General features: G+C 42.1%; 1 protein-coding gene across 11 annotated transcripts in view; it reads left to right on the top strand.

The window, feature by feature from the left end:
• The window catches only part of atp11c (ATPase phospholipid transporting 11C), a 29,224-nt gene that overhangs the window by 2,322 nt on the left and 2,476 nt on the right, over positions 1–24,426 (top strand). The window contains exons 1-31 of one of the 11 annotated variants that reach the window (XR_008695980.1): positions 2,100–2,950; positions 8,140–8,259; positions 9,651–9,740; positions 13,413–13,493; positions 14,363–14,470; positions 14,934–15,062; positions 15,319–15,407; positions 15,965–16,015; positions 16,427–16,491; positions 16,587–16,668; positions 16,749–16,899; positions 17,413–17,610; positions 17,731–17,892; positions 18,132–18,340; positions 18,477–18,548; positions 18,652–18,725; positions 18,812–18,915; positions 19,026–19,207; positions 19,418–19,684; positions 19,768–19,945; positions 20,039–20,141; positions 20,234–20,379; positions 20,542–20,601; positions 21,089–21,216; positions 21,361–21,496; positions 21,583–21,648; positions 21,738–21,841; positions 21,948–22,104; positions 22,603–22,693; positions 23,444–23,544; positions 24,359–24,390. Coding sequence is in view for 8 of the 11 variants with exons in the window: in XM_055512559.1 (XP_055368534.1) it covers positions 2,921–2,950; positions 8,140–8,259; positions 9,651–9,740; positions 13,413–13,493; positions 14,363–14,470; positions 14,934–15,062; positions 15,319–15,407; positions 15,965–16,015; positions 16,427–16,491; positions 16,587–16,668; positions 16,749–16,899; positions 17,413–17,610; positions 17,731–17,892; positions 18,132–18,340; positions 18,477–18,548; positions 18,652–18,725; positions 18,812–18,915; positions 19,026–19,207; positions 19,418–19,684; positions 19,768–19,945; positions 20,039–20,141; positions 20,234–20,379; positions 20,542–20,601; positions 21,089–21,216; positions 21,361–21,496; positions 21,583–21,648; positions 21,738–21,841; positions 21,948–22,104; positions 23,030–23,137 (3,450 nt within the window). In the remaining 3 variants the exon portion in view is untranslated. The other 10 variants (XM_029164876.3, XM_055512562.1, XR_008695981.1 and 7 more) reach the window with 10 other exon arrangements.

A 24,426-nucleotide genomic window follows, 5' to 3' on the forward strand; every position in this document is an offset into this window, starting at 1 on the left:
TATGTCTTTAGACCAAGCAGGAGATTAAAATCTTACAAATGTCATCTAGTCAAATGATGGTTAAGTAACATTAAATCTGTTTTCTTTATAAACTCTTCACTGATGTCATGACATTTTTATTTCCATATCATCCATATCTGTACACATTTTTCTGTATCTTCCTATGGTGGACGTTGCCAGTGTAACCGCCAGGGTAATTCTGTGCTTTCAAGGCTTGTGTAGTGAGCTCTTCTACTACTGTCTGGCTGAGATGGTTGTGCTGTTGCACGTTAACATATTACCATATTAAATATGTTTTAGCTATTGTTTTTTTTTGAGCCCATTGCTCCTTGTTCTGTTTAACGTTTTCAGATTACTCTTTCTTTCCTATGCTTAGTTAGAGCTGCCAATGGCACCTGTTGGAAACATATCAGGAGCTTTACTTAACTAATGAGATACTGAAGAGTCCTTTGATAGAGTCGTCACTCAAGGATGCGCAGTTCAGGCAAGAATGCGTCCGAAGGCCACATACCGCGAAAGTCATGTTGGGCCGTTTGATTTATCAGCCCTGTTTGATTAGAAGAGATGTGTATTGATTGGCGCTGGCCTCAAATTTGCCACCATTAGTCTTCCACCGTGAACGGGCCGGCCAACAGAACTGCTTACTCTGATTTCTTTCTCTCCATCTGGTCTCCTGCACTCTGCCTAGTAATGGATACCTAGCCAAGGGAACTCATCTGCAACAGACAGCAGGATAATAAATATAGTTAGTGTTGGTAGGGTGGTGGTGGGAGGGAATAAATGGCTGGCTGTTAGATAGCAGGGTGATGAAATATAGTGGGGGAGTCCTGTGTGACTCAACCCCCACAAACTGGAGTGGAAGCAGGGGTGGACCTGCAGCCTCTTTGCCCCTCTTCATTTCCTTTTCCATATAATAACAGACAGTGCCCCGCTTCCTGCAGTGGTTGATATTGAAGTGAGTGGGTTAGGTTGTGTTCAAGAGGACCATGGATGGCTTTTTGTGGCCTTTTTAAAAGCTTGGTTGACTTCTCAGTTTGTACCTCTAAATAATTTAGGTTATCTCATATATTTTGAATTCCCCTCATATTGCTCCTCCTCTCCTGACCCTTCTATCCTCGCCAGGCTAGCTCGCTCAAAATGCACCCCTGTCATCCATATATGTATAAAGGCTCATCCTGAGATTTTCTGTGGCGTGCTACAGCTCCAGCGTTACTCCGAGAGCATTCGCAGTGAGATGTGTAGAGAATGCTAAGATCTGCGGAGGGAAGATTTTTTTTTTGCCTGTGTTTATGTTTAACTCTGTGTGTGAGCGCAGGGGGAGGAGGAGCTGCCTGCATCTGTGATGTTTCCCTTTTTCTTGTCACCTGGAATGATGGGGTTCTTACCGACACGGGGAAGACGTACAGCGGAATTCATGATGTGACGATTTAAGTACGGGGGGGGCCCTCCCACACCTGCGTGAACACCTTCAGTCAAGCAACGGCCTACAATAATTATCTCCACAGTAAACTCCCAGCTAGGCAGGAGAAAAATGGTTCTTTTTAATGTGGTCACAGATCAGTGGGAGGAAACGCTTGGTGAGAAAAACCAGACCCAAATTACCGTGCCCTCTGTGAACAGGAAGGATAGAGCCACATTGATTTTTGTCATTAGTCTTGTTGCCCTCCAATGCACTGTCTAGGGATAATTAATTGAATAGCAATTACAGCCAATGTAGCCTGGTACATTATTAAAGATAATGTCATCAGTATGGTTGTTGCTGAGATGGAGATTTTTTAAAGCTTGTCAGCGTTAGGATGCAGTGTAAATGCTTTTTTTGTTAGTATTGCATGGCGTCCTGCCAAACACTGTAGGTGGGAGAATGAAAGCAATGTGGTGCAGTTTAGCTAAGTTACAACCCATACAGCAAGCGGAAAAAGCAGCTGGATCAGGCGCCTCCATTTAAGAAGTTGAATCTGGTGTTTTGTCACGCGCGCACACACACACACACGCAAACCAAGGGAAAATAAGTCTGTGTGGACTGAGCTGGAAAACTATAGTCCATTTATGGCTACAGTACTTTAAATGCTCTTTAATTATAGATCAGTGTGACAAAGCTGCAGCTTAAAATGTCCTCACTTTTCGTGGAGCTTTTCGTCGTAAGGACCCTGGGAAGTAATGCACTTTTGTTATTCTCTCCAGGACCTGCTAGGCTGACTAAGATGACCGTTTTGGGGGCCAAGCTGCGACAGGAGGACTAACATGTAATCTTAAAACCAAAGCCTTGGCAAATGAATGCTTTGAGGCTATAAACCAGTTAAAATATAACTTTCCTAGTGAATGTTCCCAGGGTTTATTCTGCTCCTGTCTTCTATTTAGTCGTCGTCGGGTTGTTTAGAGGAGCAGCGTGTCTAAAATACATGGGTAGCTGAAGACCTCTGTCAGCGTTTTGGGACCTACTTAGAGGTTTCCGTCTCTGGTGTTGGAACTATTGCTGAGTTTGACACTTTCAACTACATACTTGCGTAGTTTACATTCTTCAGAAACCTGTAGCCACTTTTAACTAGCCACAAAATGTCTTTTTTAGGCCTTGTGGTGAGTTGACAGCCGGTGTTGCAGTGTGTAGTTAGCACATTGTCTGCAGTTCCTTTGGTGACACAACGATTGAGGAAGCAGCTCCCCCTAGACGCGAGGTCTAGATGAGTTTCCCCTCCTCCCCACCGTCGAGGGACCCAGTATAATGTAGGCCAGTACCAGCCTATGGTACAGTACACTCTGTGTCTTGTACAGCTGTGGGGATGCTAGTAGAACAATGAGCCTTTGCCCATCAACGACAGCTCCTTAGGATCAGCCCTCAGTTCAAGTTGAACTATTATTACTCTGGGGCTTTTCCTTACTGTGTGCCAACATCAGAGCGAGAGGAGAGAGTAGTCTGCGCCATATGTCAAATGTTGGGGAATGCATGATGGAGGTAATGCGTGTTCTAGTTTTGTGAGGCATTGGCGCTACTGTTTTATTATTCTCATGGCGATTTGTTAACGTGGCTGTTAATTAAGTTAAATGCAGATGCTCTAGTTGTTAACTCAGTTGCTTGATGTTATACAAACATCTGCTTAACTGTCAACATGTTCTTTAAGCGGTGCGTGTTGTAATTCCTTTCAGAATTTTTCAGTGGTGTTTACATGCGTCGTACGCTTTGGATGTTTATCCTCAAGGAAAATAATTGAGTTACTCTTAGCTTGATTTTATTACTGAGCCCCATCTGAGGCAGCTTTCTTTTATCATCACACTAAAACGTAGCTTTCTGGCTATTTAAATGGAAGCTGTTTTAAAGATAATAAACAAGAGCTCAGGTTGGAATAGAACTTTTTAACTGGTATATTTATGAAATTACAAGAACAATATTATCATTTTGTTTCATCTTAAATTATGCTTAACCCAGTTTGTGATATGAAAGGATTCATTACACTTAAATATAACAAAGCATCTTTGTGCTGAAATTAGACAAATTAGCCTGTTTGTAATGGCTTTTTAAAGTACTTGTACACAGGCAAACGTTTTGAGTACACAGGCAAATGTTCCAGGGCTATTGTGGAGATGGTTTTATTTTGTTTTGATGTTTCTGCGTCTTTGTACTATATTTTCTTCAAAAGGTAACGCAGCTGTGTAAATTCTCTGCAACCACGACAACAAGCGCTTGGATGTGTAATCAAAAGTGAGCGTCACAATTAGTGAGACGAAGTGAATGCGCTGTAGGAGGAAAGGCAGGTTGGCTGACAAGAAATGGAGAAGGGATAATGAAATAGAGGTGGGTGCCAAATAGAGTGCTGCAGTCACTAAGAGCATAGACTCAATGCATGCATTCAAATGTTCATCATTCAGCTCCGTTCACTGTGTCATAACAGCAACTTGATGCTTGATGTTGTACTTTGTGAAATGGTTAGCTGGGGGTTGGGCTTTTATTCTGATGTTTATTCAGTCTGTTACTCTAAGAATTCTTTATGTTAAGGCTTGTCTTTATCTTAATTTCATATATCCTTTCTTAGTGCACTGACTTCTCTGCTCTGTGCTGAGGACAGATAGTGCCAGTAGATACTGCTCTAAATGGCAGATAAGGTGACCTGTGATCAATCCACTTAAAGTGAGAGCCACATCATAAAACCTAATAGCATAGATAAGATGCAGCTGTAGACGATGTTAAGTAGTTGTAGGACTGAAACGCCCCCACACACACACGCACGGCCCAGCTATGTGGTGCATTATTACAACTGGAAGAAATATTGGTACATTTTTGCTTCAAGATTTCGATGAACTGGAGACAAAGGTCAAAGTGGAATAGCCTTAAGAGCGGATCTGACATTCTCAGTTTAGTGCAAAGCATTTTTATTACGTGTCCAGTACATAAAGGCGCACAAGCATGGGTCCCCAGAGCTCACTTTTCTTTGCACAGTTGCCTTACACCTCCATTAATTATGCTTTAAGTGGATTTCTTTCACAAGTTTGTTTCTATAGCACCTGCATTCTAAAGCGTGTGATGTATTTGTCCACTATTATTAACCACAAAAGCAGACAGGTCAAAGGAAAGCTTAACCTGTTAGTTTGGATTCACTCTTTTCAATTTGCTTCCGCACTTTTGCAAGTACAACTTACAGCATCGATTCTGTCTGACCACAAAATCTATTTATGTCAGGGTAAATAATACTCACTGTGTCACTGTCACACCTGCTGTTGCTTTTTATTTCCTTTCCGTAGGATGATTTCTTTTGTGTAGAGATGATTGTCAGGTGACCTTGTATTGAACCACTTCTCATCCGGACATATGTGTTCAAGAAACCTAAACATGGAAGCATTAGAAGACACGCTAGTGCTTTTTAGCACTAGATCATTGTTTTAAATAGTTTGTTTTTTTTAGTATTTTTAATATGCTGCATTTTCTCAAATATGTGCAATTTCTTCCTCTCCAAGTGTATACTGTTACATATTTGTTAAATGTGTAATGTACGCACTTGCTTATTTTGAAGTGATGTACGCACTTGCTTATTTGAGGAAGTGCCTTCAGAGCGGCCTAACTGATGGTGAAACATACTGTGTTGGCTAGAGATTATGCACACACTTGGGTGCATTAGCGCTGCAACAATTAGTAATGCATCACTAAATGTCATCGCTTTTTACAGTGCATGTTGGTTTTCTTCATATGGAGCAACTGCATTTCAAGTTAATACAGTTCATAGACCACCGCACCAGAAATGACAGAAATGAAGAGTTAACATCTCTGATCTCTGCAGTGTCAGTTTCATTTAAAAATATAAGAAGGTATATAAAAAGGTAATAAAACATAATTTATTATGCTTCACCACCAAATGTTAGATATGTGTTTCTGCAGTACGTGGCGCTTTTCATTTGTCGCTTCCTGTGTGTCAGATTATCTTACACTATGCAGATTGTGACAAAGTGGGATAGTCACTGAATAGTGAGATGTTGCGACAGGACACAGTGTCACCCTATTCATCATTAGAAATTCGGCTGTGCCTGAATGCTGTCTTGTATTCCCTTGTTCCCAGCGAAGCACCTTTCCCCTCAGTTCCCCCAGCTCATGTGCGTAATTTAATTTAGAGCATAATCTAAAGTTTCAGGATCAGTCAATTCTCTAATGCACCATTTATTTCTGAGTGAGCAATTACATCCCAGTTCACTTCAGCATGGAGTTTTGCTTTATTGATCTCACCCACATTTTGTGGCCGATGCTTTTTTCATCAAGGATGAATTTACTGTTTAGTATCGACATACTGGCACTTGAGATGAAGACACTTGTGCTTTACTTGCTAACAAAGTTGGCATTGAATAGCTTTGACCTCTGATAATTAGCAAAGATAATGGAATCAGATCTATTTTTCTGATTTCTTATGGAGCCTTTAATTCACTGTTGCTGAAAAGCTCTATTGTCACATAACAGAAATGAAGTGGTCTGACCCTTTTTGCTTTAGTCAGTCTCTATTTGCATCGGCATACTACAGCAATGATAGGTTAAAAATGGCTCCTTCCACCCAACCAATACTGTTACAAACCAGTGTTGTTAAACATGCCTGTTATAAACCTGGAATGTGAAATAAAATTAAAAAAATGCTCAAGGATGGTTTATGGGGGTGTTCCTGCCTTACTGCTTCTCCTGGGGGTTGGTTGTTGTTTGATATTTAAAAAGAAACCTGGACGTTGTTGTGTCCTTGGATCCTGTTGTACTTCCCTTCTCTTCCTTTCTTTGTTTTTCTCACTCTCCCTTCATCCTCTGGCAGGCAGGTTCATCCGGTCCTGCTGAAACTGTGTGTGTGTGTGTTGGTGTGTGTGTGTGTGTGTGAGCGAGCGGATAGGGGATGCTACATTTGACAGTCATACTGAGGTGTGAACATGGCATGAGGGAGCATTATGTAAGCCTGCTGGATGTTTGATCTCCTCTAGTCTGGAACCAAAGACCAGAGAATAAAAATGTTAATGACAAATTTTATGTTTTTAATTAATTTGAAGCATATAAACGTGTGAAGTAATGAAGGCTGTGGTTCTTTACCCACATGTTGTTTGGGGCTATTCTTTCATCTCACCTCATCAGCATTGGACCAGGTGGCTGTAATTAACACGTTTCCCGGTGCTTGATCAGTATCTGATCTTGGTAATCTGTCCCCTACACATGCTACTTAGCTCTATACAAGATAAAACAAATCCATTATATTAACCCCTAACTTTAAACATTAAGACAGAAGGAGTATTAATATTGTCGATGGTGAATTAAATTAAATTGAGTAAGTTACAACATTCAAGCTGATACACAGAATATAATGGAGCCTGAGCAGCCACACCTTAAACTGAAACAGTTTAAGGTGTGGATGTGCAGATCTAAACTCAGCTATGACTTAGCTATTTATATATAAGACTAAGTCATTAAGATGTTGTTAGTGTTACTGGATCCGTGTCAATCAGTCACACTGACCTTTTTATAATAGCTAGGTATTACATTAATGCTATTTCAACCTTTGTTGACATAAAGGTGTAACAATCAGCTTTGTCACATTTAATCTTATTTGCTTTACAATTAAAAGATATGCATGCATGTTATCTGAATAATACCAGTAGTTCAGAAGTAATGTGTTCGTAGCCTCAACTTACTTCATAATACAGCCCTGAGGATTTCCACCATATGGAAATCTAAAGTGAAAAAAAAAAGGAAATGTTCATTCAAGTTATTGCCTCCTGTTCCTCAGAGAGCTCCTGTAAATTTATGAGAGAGACTCCCCTGACTTACTTTGTATTTAACCCACACTGCCTTTTTATATCCTCAGCCACCTCATCTCACCTGAGAGGTGTCCAATGTGTCTTTGACTTCTGACCCTGGTGTGTGTGTGTGTGTGTGTGTGTGTGTGTGTGTGTGTGTGTGTGTGTGTGTGTGTGTGTGTGTGTGTGTGTGTGTGTGTGTGTGTGTGTGTGTGTGTGTGTGTGTGTGTGTGTGTGTGTGTGTGTGTGTGTGTGTGTGTGTGTGTGTGTGTGTGTGTGTGTGTGTGTGTGTGTGTGTGTGTGTGTGTGTGTACACACAGCCAACTGCATTATGACAGAGTAGTTCTACCTATAAATCTGAGCACAGCATTTTTCTCCTGCCTGCCTCCATTCATTACTTATTTATTATCGATGAATGACCATCTGGGAGAGATGAAATTAAGTTATCGTCAACACCATTTTGGCCCGCTGACCCTTGTCATACCTTTTCCACGTCCCCTCTGTGAATTATTGGCTTGTGCAACACTTTTCCAGTTGAGTGAGTTTCAAAAGTCCTGTTAATTTTTTGCACTACAGTAGAAATTCTAATCTTTTAAATCCTAATCTCTGGGTGGAATTTGAGCGCATAAGACTGGACATTTTGTTATGTTGCCAACAAATCCATTGTGATCTCTGTTTTTTTATGGCAAATGATTGTGTTTCATAAGAAAATCCTTTGTTTTCATTGATAGCCACAATATCCGTATTTAAATGGTTTATATTTAGTTTTTGAGTAAGTATTGTTCGAATGACCCTTTTTTTATTATTTAAGATAATGTATAATTATATATACGTATAATATAGCCTTTGCTTCTTCTGTTTATCTTTTGCCCCCCACCCACCCATTATTGCCTCCTATAGCTGAGCGGTGATGAGAGAAGAGTGGACAGTAGGACTATCTATGTTGGGCATCAGTCAGGTCCCACCAATGAGGCGTTCATACCACCCAAGTTCTGTGATAACAGGATTGTGTCCTCCAAGGTAAGCAGCACACTTACATCCACGTGCCACTGCTTGAGTCTGGTCGTGAACTAAAATTCAATTTTATATACCTCTTTCTTTCTCAGCTTCTCTGCGTTTCAATTGCCTTTTAGGCATTTCTAGACTCTTATCTAACACTTGGAATGCAGACTGTACAGCAGGCCTAAGCATTCCCATTCCTTCCTTTCTGTGTTCCTCCTCCCACTGCGCTGCTTCTCCACATGCTTGTGTTCGCTCCCAACAGAAGGTGATTATTTGTCTGTCAGGAAAGCGCCGGCTGGGGTAATACATGGACGTTATTAATGTACTGGCAGGTGGGGCAATGCGGACATTTCCCCCCCTGGGCTCTGATTGACCCCTCCCTTACCTAAATCTTAGCCCTCAATCCAGCATAAGCTACCCTCTCAAGCAGGCCCTGGCTGGAATATGGATATGAAAGGTGAATGCTATGAGAGGAAGGAAGCGGTGTGAGAGTAAGACAGCAGTCAGATTTATAGTGGTGCAGAGAGTCCCTGTGAGGATGGGCTAATCAATTGGCTCTTGCCAGCATGTTGGGGTAAACAGTCTTTAATTACCCCAGCTGTAGTGTTTATGCTTCCCCCTACCTCTGCTCTCCATCATCCTGTTGCTTTTGCACTCTGCAATGACCAATGCCCGCCTCTCCTCTCTGCTCTCCTTGCTGCAGCACCACTGTGTCCACCCACCCACCGCTGCCACCCTCCTTTTCTCATTACTTTCACTCTTTTCTCTCTGGCAAAATGAGATGGGCCGTTCTGCTGTCGCTGCATTTCAACACTCTCTCCATGCAGAAATCCCCCCTTCATAAACATTGGCTTATTGCTGTTTCAGTGCAAGTGTTTTTTGAAGTGCGCGTATGTGTTTTTCACCCTGGCACTTTGTGCTACCAGCAGGGTCTTGTTGAACCGACTTGCGGGGATTTAAACAGATAAACGTGCAGCTTTAACCCTGATGGTATTGGCACAAAAGAACAAAACACCCAAACAGACACCAGCCTGATAAATTCACTGGTGCAGCATTCAAATGTAGCCAAATTAAGGAGATAATTTGCTGAATTAAATTTGATGAGATACCTAAAGTCCCCCAAAGGACTTTTCCCTTGGCTCTAGAGGAAAAAAAACCTCCAACTATTGAGGCTGCCTTTCGTCTTTCCTTCCCCAGCTCAGAGAGAATACACATACTGTATGACAGAGCCTGTGAACAACGAATGCCTCTAATCTCGTCTCTTTCTCGTTGCCAAGCCTTTCTTGAACCTTTCTACATTTGGTTGCACATATGAATAGCGGGAAATTCCCAAAAAACACTGTCTACAAATTGCAGTACCTATTGTCTTTTTGAGAATTTACATGCTTTGTTCCTCTTTTCACCCACAGTATACCGTTTGGAACTTTCTACCAAAGAACCTGTTTGAACAGTTTAGGAGAATTGCCAATTTCTACTTTCTTATCATCTTCCTGGTTCAGGTAAGAACATGTTTTGTCAGTGGGCTGAAACAACATAAATAATTAAATATTTTTTGTTTTGCCATTTTTTTTCCTGTCTAGAAACATGACAGTAGCCTGTCAGCAATTGTATTGACATGCTGAGACAGCATTGGGTCTCTTATTGATTTGTGTTAATAGATAAATATGTCTTAAACTGGCTTCACAAATGGTCTAAACCAACATGCACCTGATGACATCTGGGTAAAGAGTGTGAGAGTTTGTATTTCCATATTTATGTATGTATTTCCATATAACAATGACTGATGCAAATGTATAAGTTTGTTAGAAGTGTGTGCAATCAAAGCAACAGCTTTAGCTTCCACTAGGGCTTGAACTGGGTTTGTGTGTATATCGCCCACATCATAGGTCCCGACATCTTTTTAACCACCTTCATTAGGAAAATGGCTTTTTCAGTTAAACTCGTTTGGAGAGTTCTTGAGAGGCAGACGTAGTCCTTGCCTCAAGTCCCAGGGGTTGTCATCATTGTGCAGTTCTTCTGTATTACATAACTGTTTAATAAATGAAGCATTAAAGTAGGACATAACAACATGGTCTAAGCAAAGTGTAGTGAATTAAAAACACAATACAAAAGCTAACAACCAGAGCAGTGGATCACACTGTACAGCAGTGTTTTTGATTATTTTTCAGATTCATGAAGATCATCATAGCAACAAATGAAACCCTAGTGGTAAACAGCCCTTTAGTATAAACAGAAGCTGGTGTTGCACCTTCTCAGGAGGTCTGTGCTTTTTAGTCTCGTATTCATCTGAAGGGGAGCGGGAGAGCTCCCACGAGCACAGCACTGTATTAAACTCAAATATGTGTGTGCTGCCATCACAAAGTATTTATTTCAGACGTACAGAACATCAGTCCCGGTGTTTACTGCAAGCTTTCTTGCCTTCACATGTTTCTTCTGTTAGGCCCTCTGGCCTTTTTTCCGGTCTGTCTTGTTTCACTATGCTCACTATGCATTTCATTAGACGCTTTTTGCGCTGTGCTTTAACTAAAGCGTATCTTACTGATAAGAGATTTAGCTTTTCCTGTCTCTCTGTCTGTGACGCTGGGCTCAACTTTAGAAGCATTAGCACAAACCTGCACCCTCCAAAATGACCGGCAGTTGAATGCGTCTCCACGGGCGGTTTGATGAAAGACTCATCTCCATAAATGAGGATTTCAGGTCCGTTGCATCACACCTCAATAGTTTTAGCTCGGTGCACTTAATAAACGACCGGTTAATATTATACAAACCTAATGCAGTACAAAGTTAAGAGTTAAAAACCAAGGCTGCATCACTCCCACAGCCAGTTGTCGTACAAGGTTCACGACATACAAGGATTATTCTAATATATTGTGTTGTGTGCTGTGTACAGTGTTTGTGTGTACCTATGTGGATGTGCTTGTGCATGCACTGTGTGACTCAGTGGGTGTTCTGGGTTTGCTGACGGTGTTTACCCAAGCTGCAGCGTGGTTGGCGTTTCTCCACTAATCCCGCGTCTCTCGAGGGCCTTCTTATCCCAGCCGCTCGGTTTTCCCGTGCAGCCTGCCTACTATTATGTCAGGGAGAGAGGATGAGAGAGGAACAGGTATATAGACTCTGTGCACTTGTTTTGCATTAGCCTCGTGCTCCGAAATAAACCGTCTCACTTCCCCTGAGAGGCTTCATGCAAATGCTCTAGCAACAACCAAATTTCATGCTCCCTCTAGCCTCCTTTTGTCCCTCTCCTTTGTCATTTAGCGTCATTCTTTCTTGCATTCTTTCTCCTTTGGTCTCCCAGCCTCCCTCCATCTCTCTGCAGCGCTGCACTGCTGACGTCAGCAGCCAGGAAGCCCTCTGTACTTCTGAGCGCCACAAATAGACACAAGCAGATAAAAAAGCCCCACTCTCCTATAAATAGCCCTGCATGTCTTTGCTTGAATTTGATCAAATGGGAATAGAGCGCTACGAGAGAGTAAGAGAAACAGTGATGAGGGAGCAGGAGAGAAAAGGGCAGAGGAGGAGGGTGATGGGGATAGAAGGATGCCCACAGCGCTGCCCTGGGACCCTGGGGACCTGATGTCTGTGAGCTCACTCTGACACACTTCCCGGCACACATGAAGGTTTCTGTGCTGCTCCGCTTCGCTACTTTGGTATCGCACATCTGCCACCGCATGCATTTTAATCTACGCTTGCTTTTTTTTAAATTTTACTTTTGGTGCAGAGGAGGATAGGTATTTGGGCCCGTGGACGTTTGGTGGGAATTGCTGTATAGCAGCAGAGAAACTGTGAAAGACAAGCTGTGTGGGATGTGTGTGTTTTAAGGAAAATGCGTTGGCTCTAGGTTTTGTTTGTCTGTGTGTGTGTGTGTGTGTGTGTGTGTGTGTGTGTGTGTGTGTGTTTGTGTGTGTGTGTGTACTCGTGGATTTGCATACACACAAAGTACATCACTGGTGAACAAATGCCAAAAAAGGCTCAGCTATCCTTCTCTCTTATATTCCTTCATTATTGTAGTGATCCATGTTGTCATAGTAGCACCACAGACATATCTAAATCAAACAACACTGTATAAAGCTTTTCTTTGCTACAGTCACCTTTGTCATCTAGCTGCTGCATTAGAGGGACGTGCTGTTTTTTGTTTTTTATACAAGTAAGATATGGGATAGCATACTGTCTAAACCAAGCCAGCCAAATATATCCTATATTGTTGTTTTGGTGCAACATGTGTTGAGCAGAGTCGTAATCATTCTGGTGTGCGCACACTGTGCTTTGAAGCATTAGGTACACCTGAGGCTACAGCCGCACAACGGCTTAGTCTCACTGGAATCACCAAAATCTGCAAATATAATGCAGATGGTCTAAATCTGCCCTTCTCAAGTGCCCTAGTCCACCTCCGCTCTGTAACCGATTAATCCTCCAGATTCCCCTAATAACTAGTGAGATCAGTAGCTCTCTGCCCCGGTGCTTTGTGTGTAAGTAGGTGTTTGTATCGGTACGGATGGTGTCTGTCTGTCCATGATTACTGAGCAAGCAAACCTTCAGACTGCCTCAAGATGCATTTCCTGTTCTTGAATTGATGTATCCGACAGCCTGTAATGCTTCAGGTCAGAATATCAACAAACAGGATGTGTCACATATGTGTAAGCTGTACTTTAACTCAAGGTTAGAACAACCTGCACCAGGGTAAATCCATCTAATAATGGTTTTAAGGTTTTACAAGGAAAAACACAAAGGCAGCTGTGTAGCAGGGGTTTAGCTGTGAGCCTTGATCAGGTGCAGCTTCTAAACTGCTTGTTTGGGATTACCTAATCACTGGTCATGCGATTTTTCTCTTGTATTGCACATAAAAAAAAAAATACAATACACGCACACCTGCGGTTTATATACACAGAGCTCAGGCAGGGAAGGTGGTCGACTCTCTGTCCTGGCAGAAAATAGAGGAGTTGGCATGTGCAGATTAGGCACTGCCTCACTTGCTTAAGAGTAATGTGGACCAGAACCCTTGTAGTATAAATCTAAACAGTCTGCTGTGTTGAACAAATTTGTAAAGCTCGCACAAACGCGCTACACCCACGTTTAAAGAACCACAGATACACGGCCTTTAATGCACAGCGTTTCAGTTTAAAGGTCATGCTTGTGTGTTAACACAGCGTTTTTTCCATTTATTCTCTCTATAGGTGATAGTGGACACCCCCACCAGCCCAGTCACCAGTGGCCTACCCTTATTTTTTGTTATTACAGTAACCGCTATCAAGCAGGTAAGAGTAATAATAGTCGTGTTTTTTCTTATTGTGTTATTCAGTATTGTGACTAATTTTCTCCTGGGTCTTGTAATGTGTGCCACTGGTGAGTTCTGATTGGTGAAGAGACAAAATTGTCTCTTTGGGATTATGAGGAAATAGGAGTGAGAGCAAGTCTATTATAGAGATACAAATTATCAAGGGGAGTGTGTGTTTCTCTGACTCTCTTGCTGCCATGTCCCAGTTTTAGATGTATTGTTTTAGACTTGGCTTTTTAGTCGATCTACTGCGAGGGCTTTGAAATTCACAATAGGAGTAGACTTCCTTTTGAAAATATATGGCATGCACTGATAGCACTAGGCTGCCTTCAGCCAGGCTTTGAAGTGGGACACCAAAGCGCTCTGCCTGACACTGTTAGTCAGGCTGAGGTGAACTGTTTACTTCCAGTGACCATTTGTAGACTGCCTCTTGTGTTTTCCTTCCTTTCATCGACCTGGCATAACTTCCCTTCATGAGTTTGTGTCCTGTTGCGTTTCCTGGTTATCTTGATTTAAGTTCTCACCAGTTGTTCTGTCCACTCACTGTCTTTGTGTGGTACAATATGATTTTTGCCTTACAGTATGTTGCTACAGCCCCAGGGTTTTTTTTTTTTCATCCCGACCATTCATCATACCAATTTGTGGTTTCAGATTTAAATAAACACTCTGCAGTTTTAAAGATTGCAAACTGTACCTTTTACACCTTGTGTTTATTCTGTTTAATGGGTATATTTAGTAACAATCATGATTGTTGTATTATATTATAGATATTGTGTATTTTCATATTATGACTTTTGGACATTTTTGTTCTTGCCTAATAATAGTTAAGATTGTTCTATGTTGTCACAGGGATACGAGGACTGGCTTCGGCACAAGGCTGACAATGAGGTGAATAAGTACCCAGTCACAGTGCTAGAGGATGGTCGAAGGATACGGAAGGAGAGTGAAAAGATAAAGGTACCTTTCTTCCACCACTTTGTAACCTAGTATAAAAGTATTTACTTAGAGATGTGGTTAAAAAGACGCTTTAACAGCATTTGACAGAAAGTGAGCTGCTTGTTATTTGGGGAGCTGTTAGTCCTGCTGACATCCCTGAAATTCAGCGTCCAGCTGTCAAAACTGCAGCTGCTGCTGTTGGCTCCCTGTTGCTAAACGAACCAGGCTTAGATGAACATTTAACATGTCAAACAGAGCAGTATTTTTGTTAGTAGTGGAAGACCAACAAAGAGCTCAAAGGTGAGTTAAAACAGACTGCATGGATGCTCACATTGCTGTGTTTATGCTATATCTTCATGAGGACAGTTAAGTATAAGACATAATGTCTTTCCAGGAGATTAGTGATAATAAGCTTGGTGCCTTAGAAGTGGGAGAACCAATATAAGATTTTAAAAGTGGTGCTTGGTTTTGTTTCCTTGATTAGGTTGGAGATGTTGTGGAGGTGGAGGAAGATGAGACCTTTCCCTGTGATTTAATACTGCTCCAGTCCACTCGAGACGACGGCACATGTTTTGTTACCACAGCAAGTCTGGATGGAGAATCAAACCATAAAGTAAGACGCTGTCCCAATGATTTTCCTTTTTTCTTTTAATTAAAGAAATGAATCACATTTTGACGAGTGCTTCAAAATATGCCTTCTGAGCTCTAGACCAAAGCACTGTGTCTCTTGATGGTTTTTCTTTTTTTGCTAGTGTCCCATTTTCCTGTACTGTTTAGGTGTGAGATGAAAGACAAAGATAAAATGATCACTTGACTTAATTCAGTCTCAGCTCACGCTCTGTCTGTCTCTGCCTCTTCCACTTGTCCAGACACACTACACTGTGCCAGACATAGAGACGGATCTGGAAGCTCTCAGTGCCACCATCGAGTGTGAACAGCCACAACCTGACCTTTACAAGTATGCACTCATCGTGTGCCCCCACAGATTAACTCTATAGACATGTGCTCTCTGTGGCACTGGATAAACCTGGTGCTGTTTTAAATGACTCTAATATTAAATGTGTACATTGTGAAGTGGTGAGGTTGAGGAACACATTGTAAACTTGTGTTGCTAGAGTGGGTCTTTTTAGTTGCAGTCTATCCAGCACTGTTGCTTCTTACTCACTTATGGGCCTCTTCTCAGTCAACAGGCAGCCTTTGGCTCCCCCTTGGGGCAAGGAGTTATCTTTGTATATAGCTAGACATCAGAATAGTGTTTGAGATGTGCCAAGTATATCGTGGCACCAAATGCTTACTGTTCAGAGTGAGTGACCTGACTGTGCTGCTGGCTAACTGCTAGTGAGCTGGCTTCCAAACCTCTGCAACCGATTTTATGTGAATGAGTACTTACAGCTTGGTAGAGTAGAGAGACTCTGCAGGGAATTAGATGCCTCTGGTTCAGATCTACTATGCAGATCAACTATCATGTCCACTTTTTACAAACTGCATTATATAGACACAATGTTTTGTTTCTAGGTTTGTTGGCCGAATGCAAATTCACAAAAACAATCAGGATCCCACAGTGAGGTGAGTGCTTCCCAGCCTACATTAAGTGACGGAAAAAACCAAAAGATAATTGTTTAAGCACTCATTTGTTTTGCTTTGTATCGCAAACAAATCATTATTCCATTGATCCTCCATTTCAGACAAGCATTAAAAATGAAAACAGGTTGGCATGACTTCAGCCACTGCTTCCAAATCGCTCCCACAGGCATTTATCATTGACTGCTTTCTAATGGCCTTATAAACAAATGCCAGTGTCCTTCTCAAGAACACTGGGGCTCGTGTAAGCCCAGACTGCAGTCATTCTGTGTTGAGCGTGTATATTAGAGTGGCTTCCAGCTTCCCTGTCAGGTTTTCATTTAGAGATAATAAGATCGTGTGGGTGCACAGCCTGTATGTGACTAAACTGTCTAATGTACGGATGTGATTGTGCAGGTCTTTGGGGCCAGAAAACCTTTTGCTCAAAGGGGCAACTTTGAAAAACACCCAAAAAATCCATGGTGAGTCATATTATATTGATTTAATACACATAATTGTTTTTTACAAAGATGGTTCACTAACTAAAAAGTAAATTCGTCCTTTTCTTTTCATTAAGGTGTTGCCGTTTACACTGGTATGGAGACAAAGATGGCTCTGAACTACCAGGGAAAGTCTCAGAAACGTTCTGCTGTGGAGAAGTATGGGGAGGAGAGGGGGATCAAAATGTGTGACCCACCTTAAGTTGTCACTCACTGGACGTTTTTGTTTGTGTTATTAGGTCTATCAATGCCTTCCTTCTGGTTTACCTTTGCATATTAGTGAGCAAGGCTCTGGTGTGCACTACACTCAAGTATGTGTGGCAGAGCAAGCCTGGACAGGATGAGCCTTGGTACAACGAGAAAACCCAGAGAGAGAAAGACACCAATCAGGTGAGTTCACACGGCATGTGCCTGTGCTTGTTATCGACACATGGAGATATAAGCGACAGAGCAGCCCAAAGCAATAACTGGTACAGACAACATAGTCATAAAATGTTAACCTGCAGAAAGCTGTACAGGTAAAACCCCTGCTGGGAGAAGAATAGCTAATGCATTTTGCTGGAACAGGAAAAGCACATTACCATATTACATGCATGATAAATACGTACCCTGTGGAAGCCTGTAGGTGTTTTCTCTGAAGGTGCAGCCTCATTCATCATGTTTACTGCGTTTTACACCACATTTCATTCCTTGAATTGCATAAGTAAAACACTAAAAATGGTCCCTGAAAACCCATGTTATGACGTGGCCCATTTAGCTGGTCACTAAACGTAAGATTTTATATGTCTATATCTTATAGAACATTATGAAGCAACAATGTTTTGTACTACTACTATTGGTGCTATATCTAATGATGCTGCACACAGTCTAACATGGGCCTGTTTTCTACCTTTTGTACAACAGTACCTGAAGATGTTCACTGATTTCCTGTCCTTCATGGTGCTCTTCAATTTCATCATTCCCGTGTCCATGTACGTGACAGTTGAGATGCAAAAGTTTTTGGGGTCCTTTTTCATCGCATGGGACAAGGACTTCTATGATCCTGAAATTAAGGAGGGGGCTCTGGTCAACACATCAGACCTCAACGAAGAGCTAGGACAGGTCAGACATGATTAACTGATTAATATGCTCTTAATTCTTCGAGTAATTGTCTAGACCTTTCGTTGAAACCTCTTTATAGATTCCTAAGTATCTTGTGTGTTTTTATAATGTTACCTGCAGGTGGAGTACGTTTTCACGGACAAGACCGGCACCCTTACTCAGAATAACATGGAGTTCATAGAGTGCTGTATTGATGGCATCCAGTACAGCCCCCGAGACAGAAGCATAGAGATGGATGTCACAGACGGACCTGTGAGCAAACTGCAGCAGAGAGCTGGCAGGGTGGGTGTTGTGGTGTCCCTCCATCTGTTGTACAAGGCACACAGGCTGCAACATATGGCCATTACATAGTTCACTGCTCAGAAAGACCCTTCATAGGTCACACACATATGGTCGTCTTGACATGTCAACATGAAGGGGCCGTGTGCATTTGACATGAATACCTGATGGCACTACACACTGCTGTGCTTCAGTTATGCTGATAGGAAGTTATTCATTTTGTTCTGAAATCTGTTGTGTAGGAGATGGAAGAGCTCTTTCTACGTGCCCTCTGTCTCTGCCACACGGTCCAAGTGAAGGAGTCCACTGGGCAGGATCAGGACCAAGTGGATGGACACGTGGACCAGGTGGACGGCTTAGGGGTTGATGAGGTGCTGGACGAGTCACAGGAGCAGATAGGCTTCATAGCCTCCTCACCTGATGAGGTTGCTCTGGTTAAGGGTGCAATGAGGTGAGCGCTGGCCTTCTGTGAGCGAATGAAACTGAAAATATACACACATACATTTGTCCTTGCTTTGTTTATTCATACATATAAATATGAAACAGTAAAGTACTTACATGGCACGTGTGTGTGTCTCTATTTGCAGGTATGGCTTCAGATTTCTGGGTCTTGAAAGTAAAACCATGAAAATTCTCAACAGGAACAATGATGTTGAAATGTAAGTCAGTGGTCATAGAGATCGTTTTCTGCTTACGTGCATTTAACCCACACTTTTTTTTAATTATTATTATTTAAATTTCTTATTTTGTTAATTCTCAAAGGTATGATTTGCTTCACGTGTTGAACTTTGACCCAGTGAGAAGGCGAATGAGTGTTATAGTCAGATCTGGATCAGGTGAGCCTGCCGACCCTCATTTATTGCATCTAGCCCTCACCACGCTCTGTCTATAAATGTCCATGTGTTTGTGTTTTTGTGTCCAGGTGACACACTGCTGTTCTGTAAAGGAGCCGACTCTTCCATTTTTCCCAGAGTTAAGAAGGAGGAGGTTGAAAGGATACGCATGCATGTGGAGCGTAATGCAACAGTGGGTGTCATAAGTACAGGTTTAATTCTCAGATCGCAATTATGTGAGAAAAGATTACTTGTGTGTGTTTCTTGTCAGTGCTGATTATTGACGATGATGTCTTTATTCAGGAGGGCTACCGGACACTGTGCGTAGCCTACAAATATCTCTGTGAAGACGAGTATGCCCAGGTAGATGCAGAACTGAGGGAAGCTAGGCTCGCTCTGCAGGATAGAGATGAGAAGCTCATGGCTGTGTACAACCAAGTGGAGACTGGCATGAGCCTTATAGGAGCAACTGCTGTAGAAGATCGGTGGGTGCTCACAAAATGTTCTGTAACCTCACAGTAAAAGAGCCGCTAACAAGTATTTGGTCAGTTCTTGTTTGGTAAGAACATACTGCCATCTTGTGTCTGACACAGGGTACTACAAGATAATATTATCACTGTTCAATTTATGAGTCACGATTTGGACATTGATTACAATATGTATGTAAATAATAAATATGTGTGTTAATATTATAGGCTTCAAGAGGAGGCAGCGGAGACCATGGAGGCTTTGCAGGGCGCAGGCATTAAGGTCTGGGTCCTAACGGGGGACAAGATGGAGACGGCAAAGTCTACCTGCTATGCTTGCAGATTGTTCCAGAGAAGCACCGAACTGTTGGAGCTCACAGTGCGTACTCTGGAGGATGGAGGGAGGAGGCGTGAAGAACGGCTGCACGAACTCTTGATAGAATATCACAAGAAAGCTGTGCAGGATGCGCCACCGGTTAAGGCAGGCGTCCGGAGGTAGGTAGATACATTTACGCTCTCTTGTAACAGAACTGGCTTCAATAATTTGACTCCTGACTAACTTTTCGTCTGTATTGTAGGAGCTGGGCTTCAACCAACCAGGACTATGGTTTCATCATAGATGGAGCCAGTTTGTCGATGGTCTTCAACTCTTCCTCTGACTCCAGTTCAAGTAACTACAAGAACCTGTTTCTGCAGATCTGTCAGAACTGCACAGCTGTGCTTTGCTGTCGTATGGCCCCTTTACAAAAGGCACAGGTCAGAGGAATCTGTTAATTGTATGAGATATTGGATGATTTCATAACTTGAGGATTGGTAAACTGTAAAAGTATCTTTCTTCCCCGTGTATAGATTGTTAAAATGGTGAAGAACTCTAAAGGGAGTCCTATCACCCTTTCCATTGGAGATGGTGCCAATGATGTCAGCATGATTTTGGAAGCTCATGTTGGCATCGGTAGGAATCTCATGCTCTAACTGACAAAGTGCTTAATAGGTCAAATACATTTTTGGATGGTCATGTTTAATGAATTGTTTGTGGTTGTTCAGGTATTAAGGGTAAAGAGGGTCGGCAGGCAGTGAGGAACAGTGATTATGCTATCCCCAAACTCAAGCACCTCAAGAAACTTTTGTTGGCGCACGGTCACCTCTACTACGTTCGCATTGCACACCTAGTGCAATATTTCTTTTACAAGGTACGAAAACATAGAGTAAAACATGTTGGGCTTCACTCTACACATTAAAGAGACACATTTGAAATAATTTGTCCTATTGAAATATTAATAAAGAGCTCAGTTTGCTTTAGGATGTGTTTGATCTGATTAGTGTGAACTCATTTTCTCTCTCTGTTTCTGCAGAACCTTTGCTTCATCTTACCTCAGTTTTTGTACCAGTTCTTTTGCGGCTACTCCCAGCAAGTAAGTATGTCCTGAGGCCCTTTGAGGTTTAAAGATGTTCTGAACATGAAAGGAGGCAGATTTCCTGGAATCCACATGTCCTCGTTCTCCCGAATGCCACATTCTTTCCTTCGGATTGCACCTCCCTCACTGCTGCTCGGATGTTTGAGCTCTGATGATGAAAGATGTTTAGATACTGGCTTAGACAGCAATGTTTTGTTTTACTGTGTTCATATAAAAACTCTTAATTAGTTTTAACATTTACTATGCTTGGTTAGGCTATGTCTGTTGATAAATGATTATTTTCCCTCATCACACATGGTCCAGACTTAGATCTTTCATTACTACATGAAAGATGTCATAAGCTGTCCTATATGATGTGTGATGGTGGGTATGGGGTTTGTCAGCTCAGTGATATTAACCTCCAGTTGCCCCATCCTTCCTCCTCCCTCCAACCTACTTCTGCCCCTCCTGCTTCACTGTCCCCGGCTGCTCTCCTGCTCCCCAGCCCCTGTATGATGCGGCCTATCTGACGATGTACAACATCTGCTTCACCTCTATGCCCATCCTGGCTTACAGCCTCTTGGAGCAACATATCAGCATTGATGCACTGCTGGATAAGGCTACACTCTACAGGTAACTATAGGAACCTATGTTTCTTCACTATATACATTAACATGTACAATAGATGTGCTTGGTACATTATACATAATATATAACTGTGAGCACATGCAACCAGACACAAAAAATGAGATCACTCTATTTCACGACCTTCTTTAGAGAGATTGGAAAGAATGCCATGTTACGATGGGGACCATTCCTCTATTGGACGCTACTTGGTATTTTCCATGGAGTGGTCTTCTTCTTTGGTGTTCGACTTTTATTCAGTAACCCAGCATTGCAGGATAATGGCCAGGTTTGTCCCTTCATTCAGTTCACTTTCCAAATAGATGTCATGGTAAAAAACTTTATTAAGGCTGAGTATTTCTGATGATCTGACAGGTTTTTGGTAACTGGTCCTATGGAACCATTGTCTTCACTGTCCTTGTCTTCACTGTCACGCTAAAGGTAAAGCTCATTTGTGTGTTTTTTGCCATATAGAGTTTAAGCTGCAGAAGATGAATGTGGTTTGATGTGACTTTTCTCCATCATTCCAGCTCGCTCTGGACACACGCCACTGGACGTGGATCAACCACTTTGTGATCTGGGGATCTCTGGCTTTCTACGTGTTCTTCAGCTTTTTCTGGGGAGGAATCATATGGTGAGCACAACCGCTCAGGATAAAACCGCATTTATCATTGATTTTCATTCACCCGTTTGCAGATTTTGCAGCCAGGTTAAGCCAGAGTGCGTTTCCTTTTCTGCAGGCCTTTCATGAGCCAGCAGCGTTTGTACTTCGTGTTTGCCAACATGCTGAGCTCAGTGTCAGCCTGGCTGGTCATCATCTTGCTCATCCTTCTCAGCTTACTGCCAGAGATTCTGTTTGTGGTGTTCCACAAGCCCCGCAGCCATCACGCCCGACAGGTAGATCTGAAACACAGACACTCTACTTCACAGGCTCTCTCCTTCAGCCTCTCTGTTATCAATTTCACTGCTTTATTAGAGTTCTGACTTTATTATCTTTTGCATTATGTTTTTACAGTTTTTACACAGTGTTTGCTTTCAGATGGGCAATTTGATGGTCCTACATATATTTGGTTCTTTCATTTCAATTTGGGTGAAGCTGCTTCAAACGGTTATCCAGTAAAAAATTATCTTAACTTATAAGTTAAAATGTACAATATACTTATAACAATGCATTTTTCATGCATTGCTTTATATTTGGGAGTTAAAGTTTTCTATGGACTGGTTTATAGTGTCATGACACTAGGCCATGAGTTCAGAACACACTCTTTAACCTTTATTTGTACTAATTTTCAGCGTTCCAATTAATTTCCTGACTAGCTCTCTTGGTTTAGTATGTTACCATTTTCCTTACTTACTGCTCCCTGTGTCTAACTTCTTCCCTCTGCCTCTCTAAAGATGAAACATCGCCTTCCTTCCTCTGGGACATCTACCATCTTCATGTTGTCACAGACCGCTAGCACTCACAGCTTCTCATGGAGTGACTGAGGTCTCTCTCTCCTTTCTGAACTCTTACACTTTTCCTGCAGAGTTTGTCTGCCAGTCTTGCTCGTTTCCTACCTGCTGTGTCCTTTCCCCCCTCTATTGCACTCTGTCCCTGTCCTCTAAACTACTAGGACCGGTGTTCTGTTACATTAAATTTTAGCTCTAGCTTTCCTCTAGATTTTAGATGACAAACGCTAACCATATGTTTGACTTATAACTAAACGCCTTCCTTTAGATACTATATCTAGTACCTTTTGACTTAAAAAGACAACAGTGTTTGAACAGGTTCAGACGATCATGCTGAACACCTGCAGTCAGTCTTCATTCCTTTCCCGTGCAGGTTATCAGTCAGTGTCTCCTCCCAGCTGCCTGTTCTGCTGTAATGCCTACTGCCTTCGCATGTTTGGGTGAATGCAGCACATCAGAGCACCCAAACCTATGTGCATGAGGCCGAAGTCAACAACCTCATCCTGGATTCTCACCACAGTAGCTGCAGGCCACTGCATTGTGTCTGTGCGGGTTCTACTGAACGTTATTTTGAGAAATGTGCAGGAATAGTTACCTTGTATTAATTTGGACTGACTAGCGTGTCAAAGCTTCTAAAAGCTGACTGGCACTTCATTTTAAATGCCAGTATGTATGCCAGTGTGTGTATCTGTGTTCAGAAGAGGACACGAGATGAAGTGAAAGCCTAACTGTGCATGTGTCTGTCAGCATAGTGATGTCAATGGTGTCTCTTGCCTCACCCTTCTAGAAGAAGCTGGTTCAGTCGAACACTGGGGTCCTGTATAGCCCGTCTTCAGCCAAGCCCCTGCTCATGACTTACAGATGAGTCCATTACTTGCTCACAAAAAGGTATCGGCCTACCTTCAGGAATTCTTAGCCAATCAAAGACTCACTCCCCTGCCGACCTCTTAAGCAGTTCTGGAGAAATCTGAGATTTAACTGGTGAATCATAGTGGGTTACAGGCTGTGTTCAGGAAGACCCAGGGTGTTTGTGTTGTGTAGGCTGGTATTGGGTGGCTGAAGAGATGCACTTCCTGTAAACATTTTATTGGAATGTTTAAATTGTGCATTCAATAGGGGAAATGCATGTCAAGTTCCACTATAGCAAATGTAAACATTGTTATTGATGCTCGTTTCAGCCTCCCTTTGGAAGCCTGGTTTACCTTCTGCATGTGCTTTTAAAATAACCTAAAGCATTTTTAATTTCAGTCTGGACTGGGAAACGTTAAGTTCCTTGGTCGGACTATCAGCTCTGTAACGTGGTGGCTTGGCCATGGTTGTTTTGGTTTTGTGTGCACGTCCAAATCTGTGATTGTGGTTGTCGTCTGCTTGGATGCGTTCGAGTGCTGAGGTTTGACTACTATGTGACGTTCTCATTGAGGTTGGGAGCTGCAGCATTGCCTATAGTAGGTTGACAAAAAAAGTTTAAATGCCAAATATTTTAAAACACCAAAGAAAAAAATTATAATCAAACAAACTTATTGGACTACATTCATCATTGATCTTGTAAACAATATTACTATTACTTATTTTTTGTCCACCTCTGTAGGTCAGTCTGAATGTCACTTCACTCGACCTGGGTCACTGATATCTGTTGCTTAACCCCACCAAATTGTTTGCGTCAGCTTTCACTGCTTAACCTTCATTTCTGTTCTCCCTGTAGCTGTCAGAGTGCAGTCTCCTACCAACACCCAGGTAAAGCACTAGGAGACAAACCTAACTGTCTCTTCA

This window comes from Betta splendens, chromosome 10 (assembly GCF_900634795.4).
Source record: "Betta splendens chromosome 10, fBetSpl5.4, whole genome shotgun sequence".
Classification (NCBI taxonomy): Eukaryota; Metazoa; Chordata; class Actinopteri; order Anabantiformes; family Osphronemidae; genus Betta; species Betta splendens.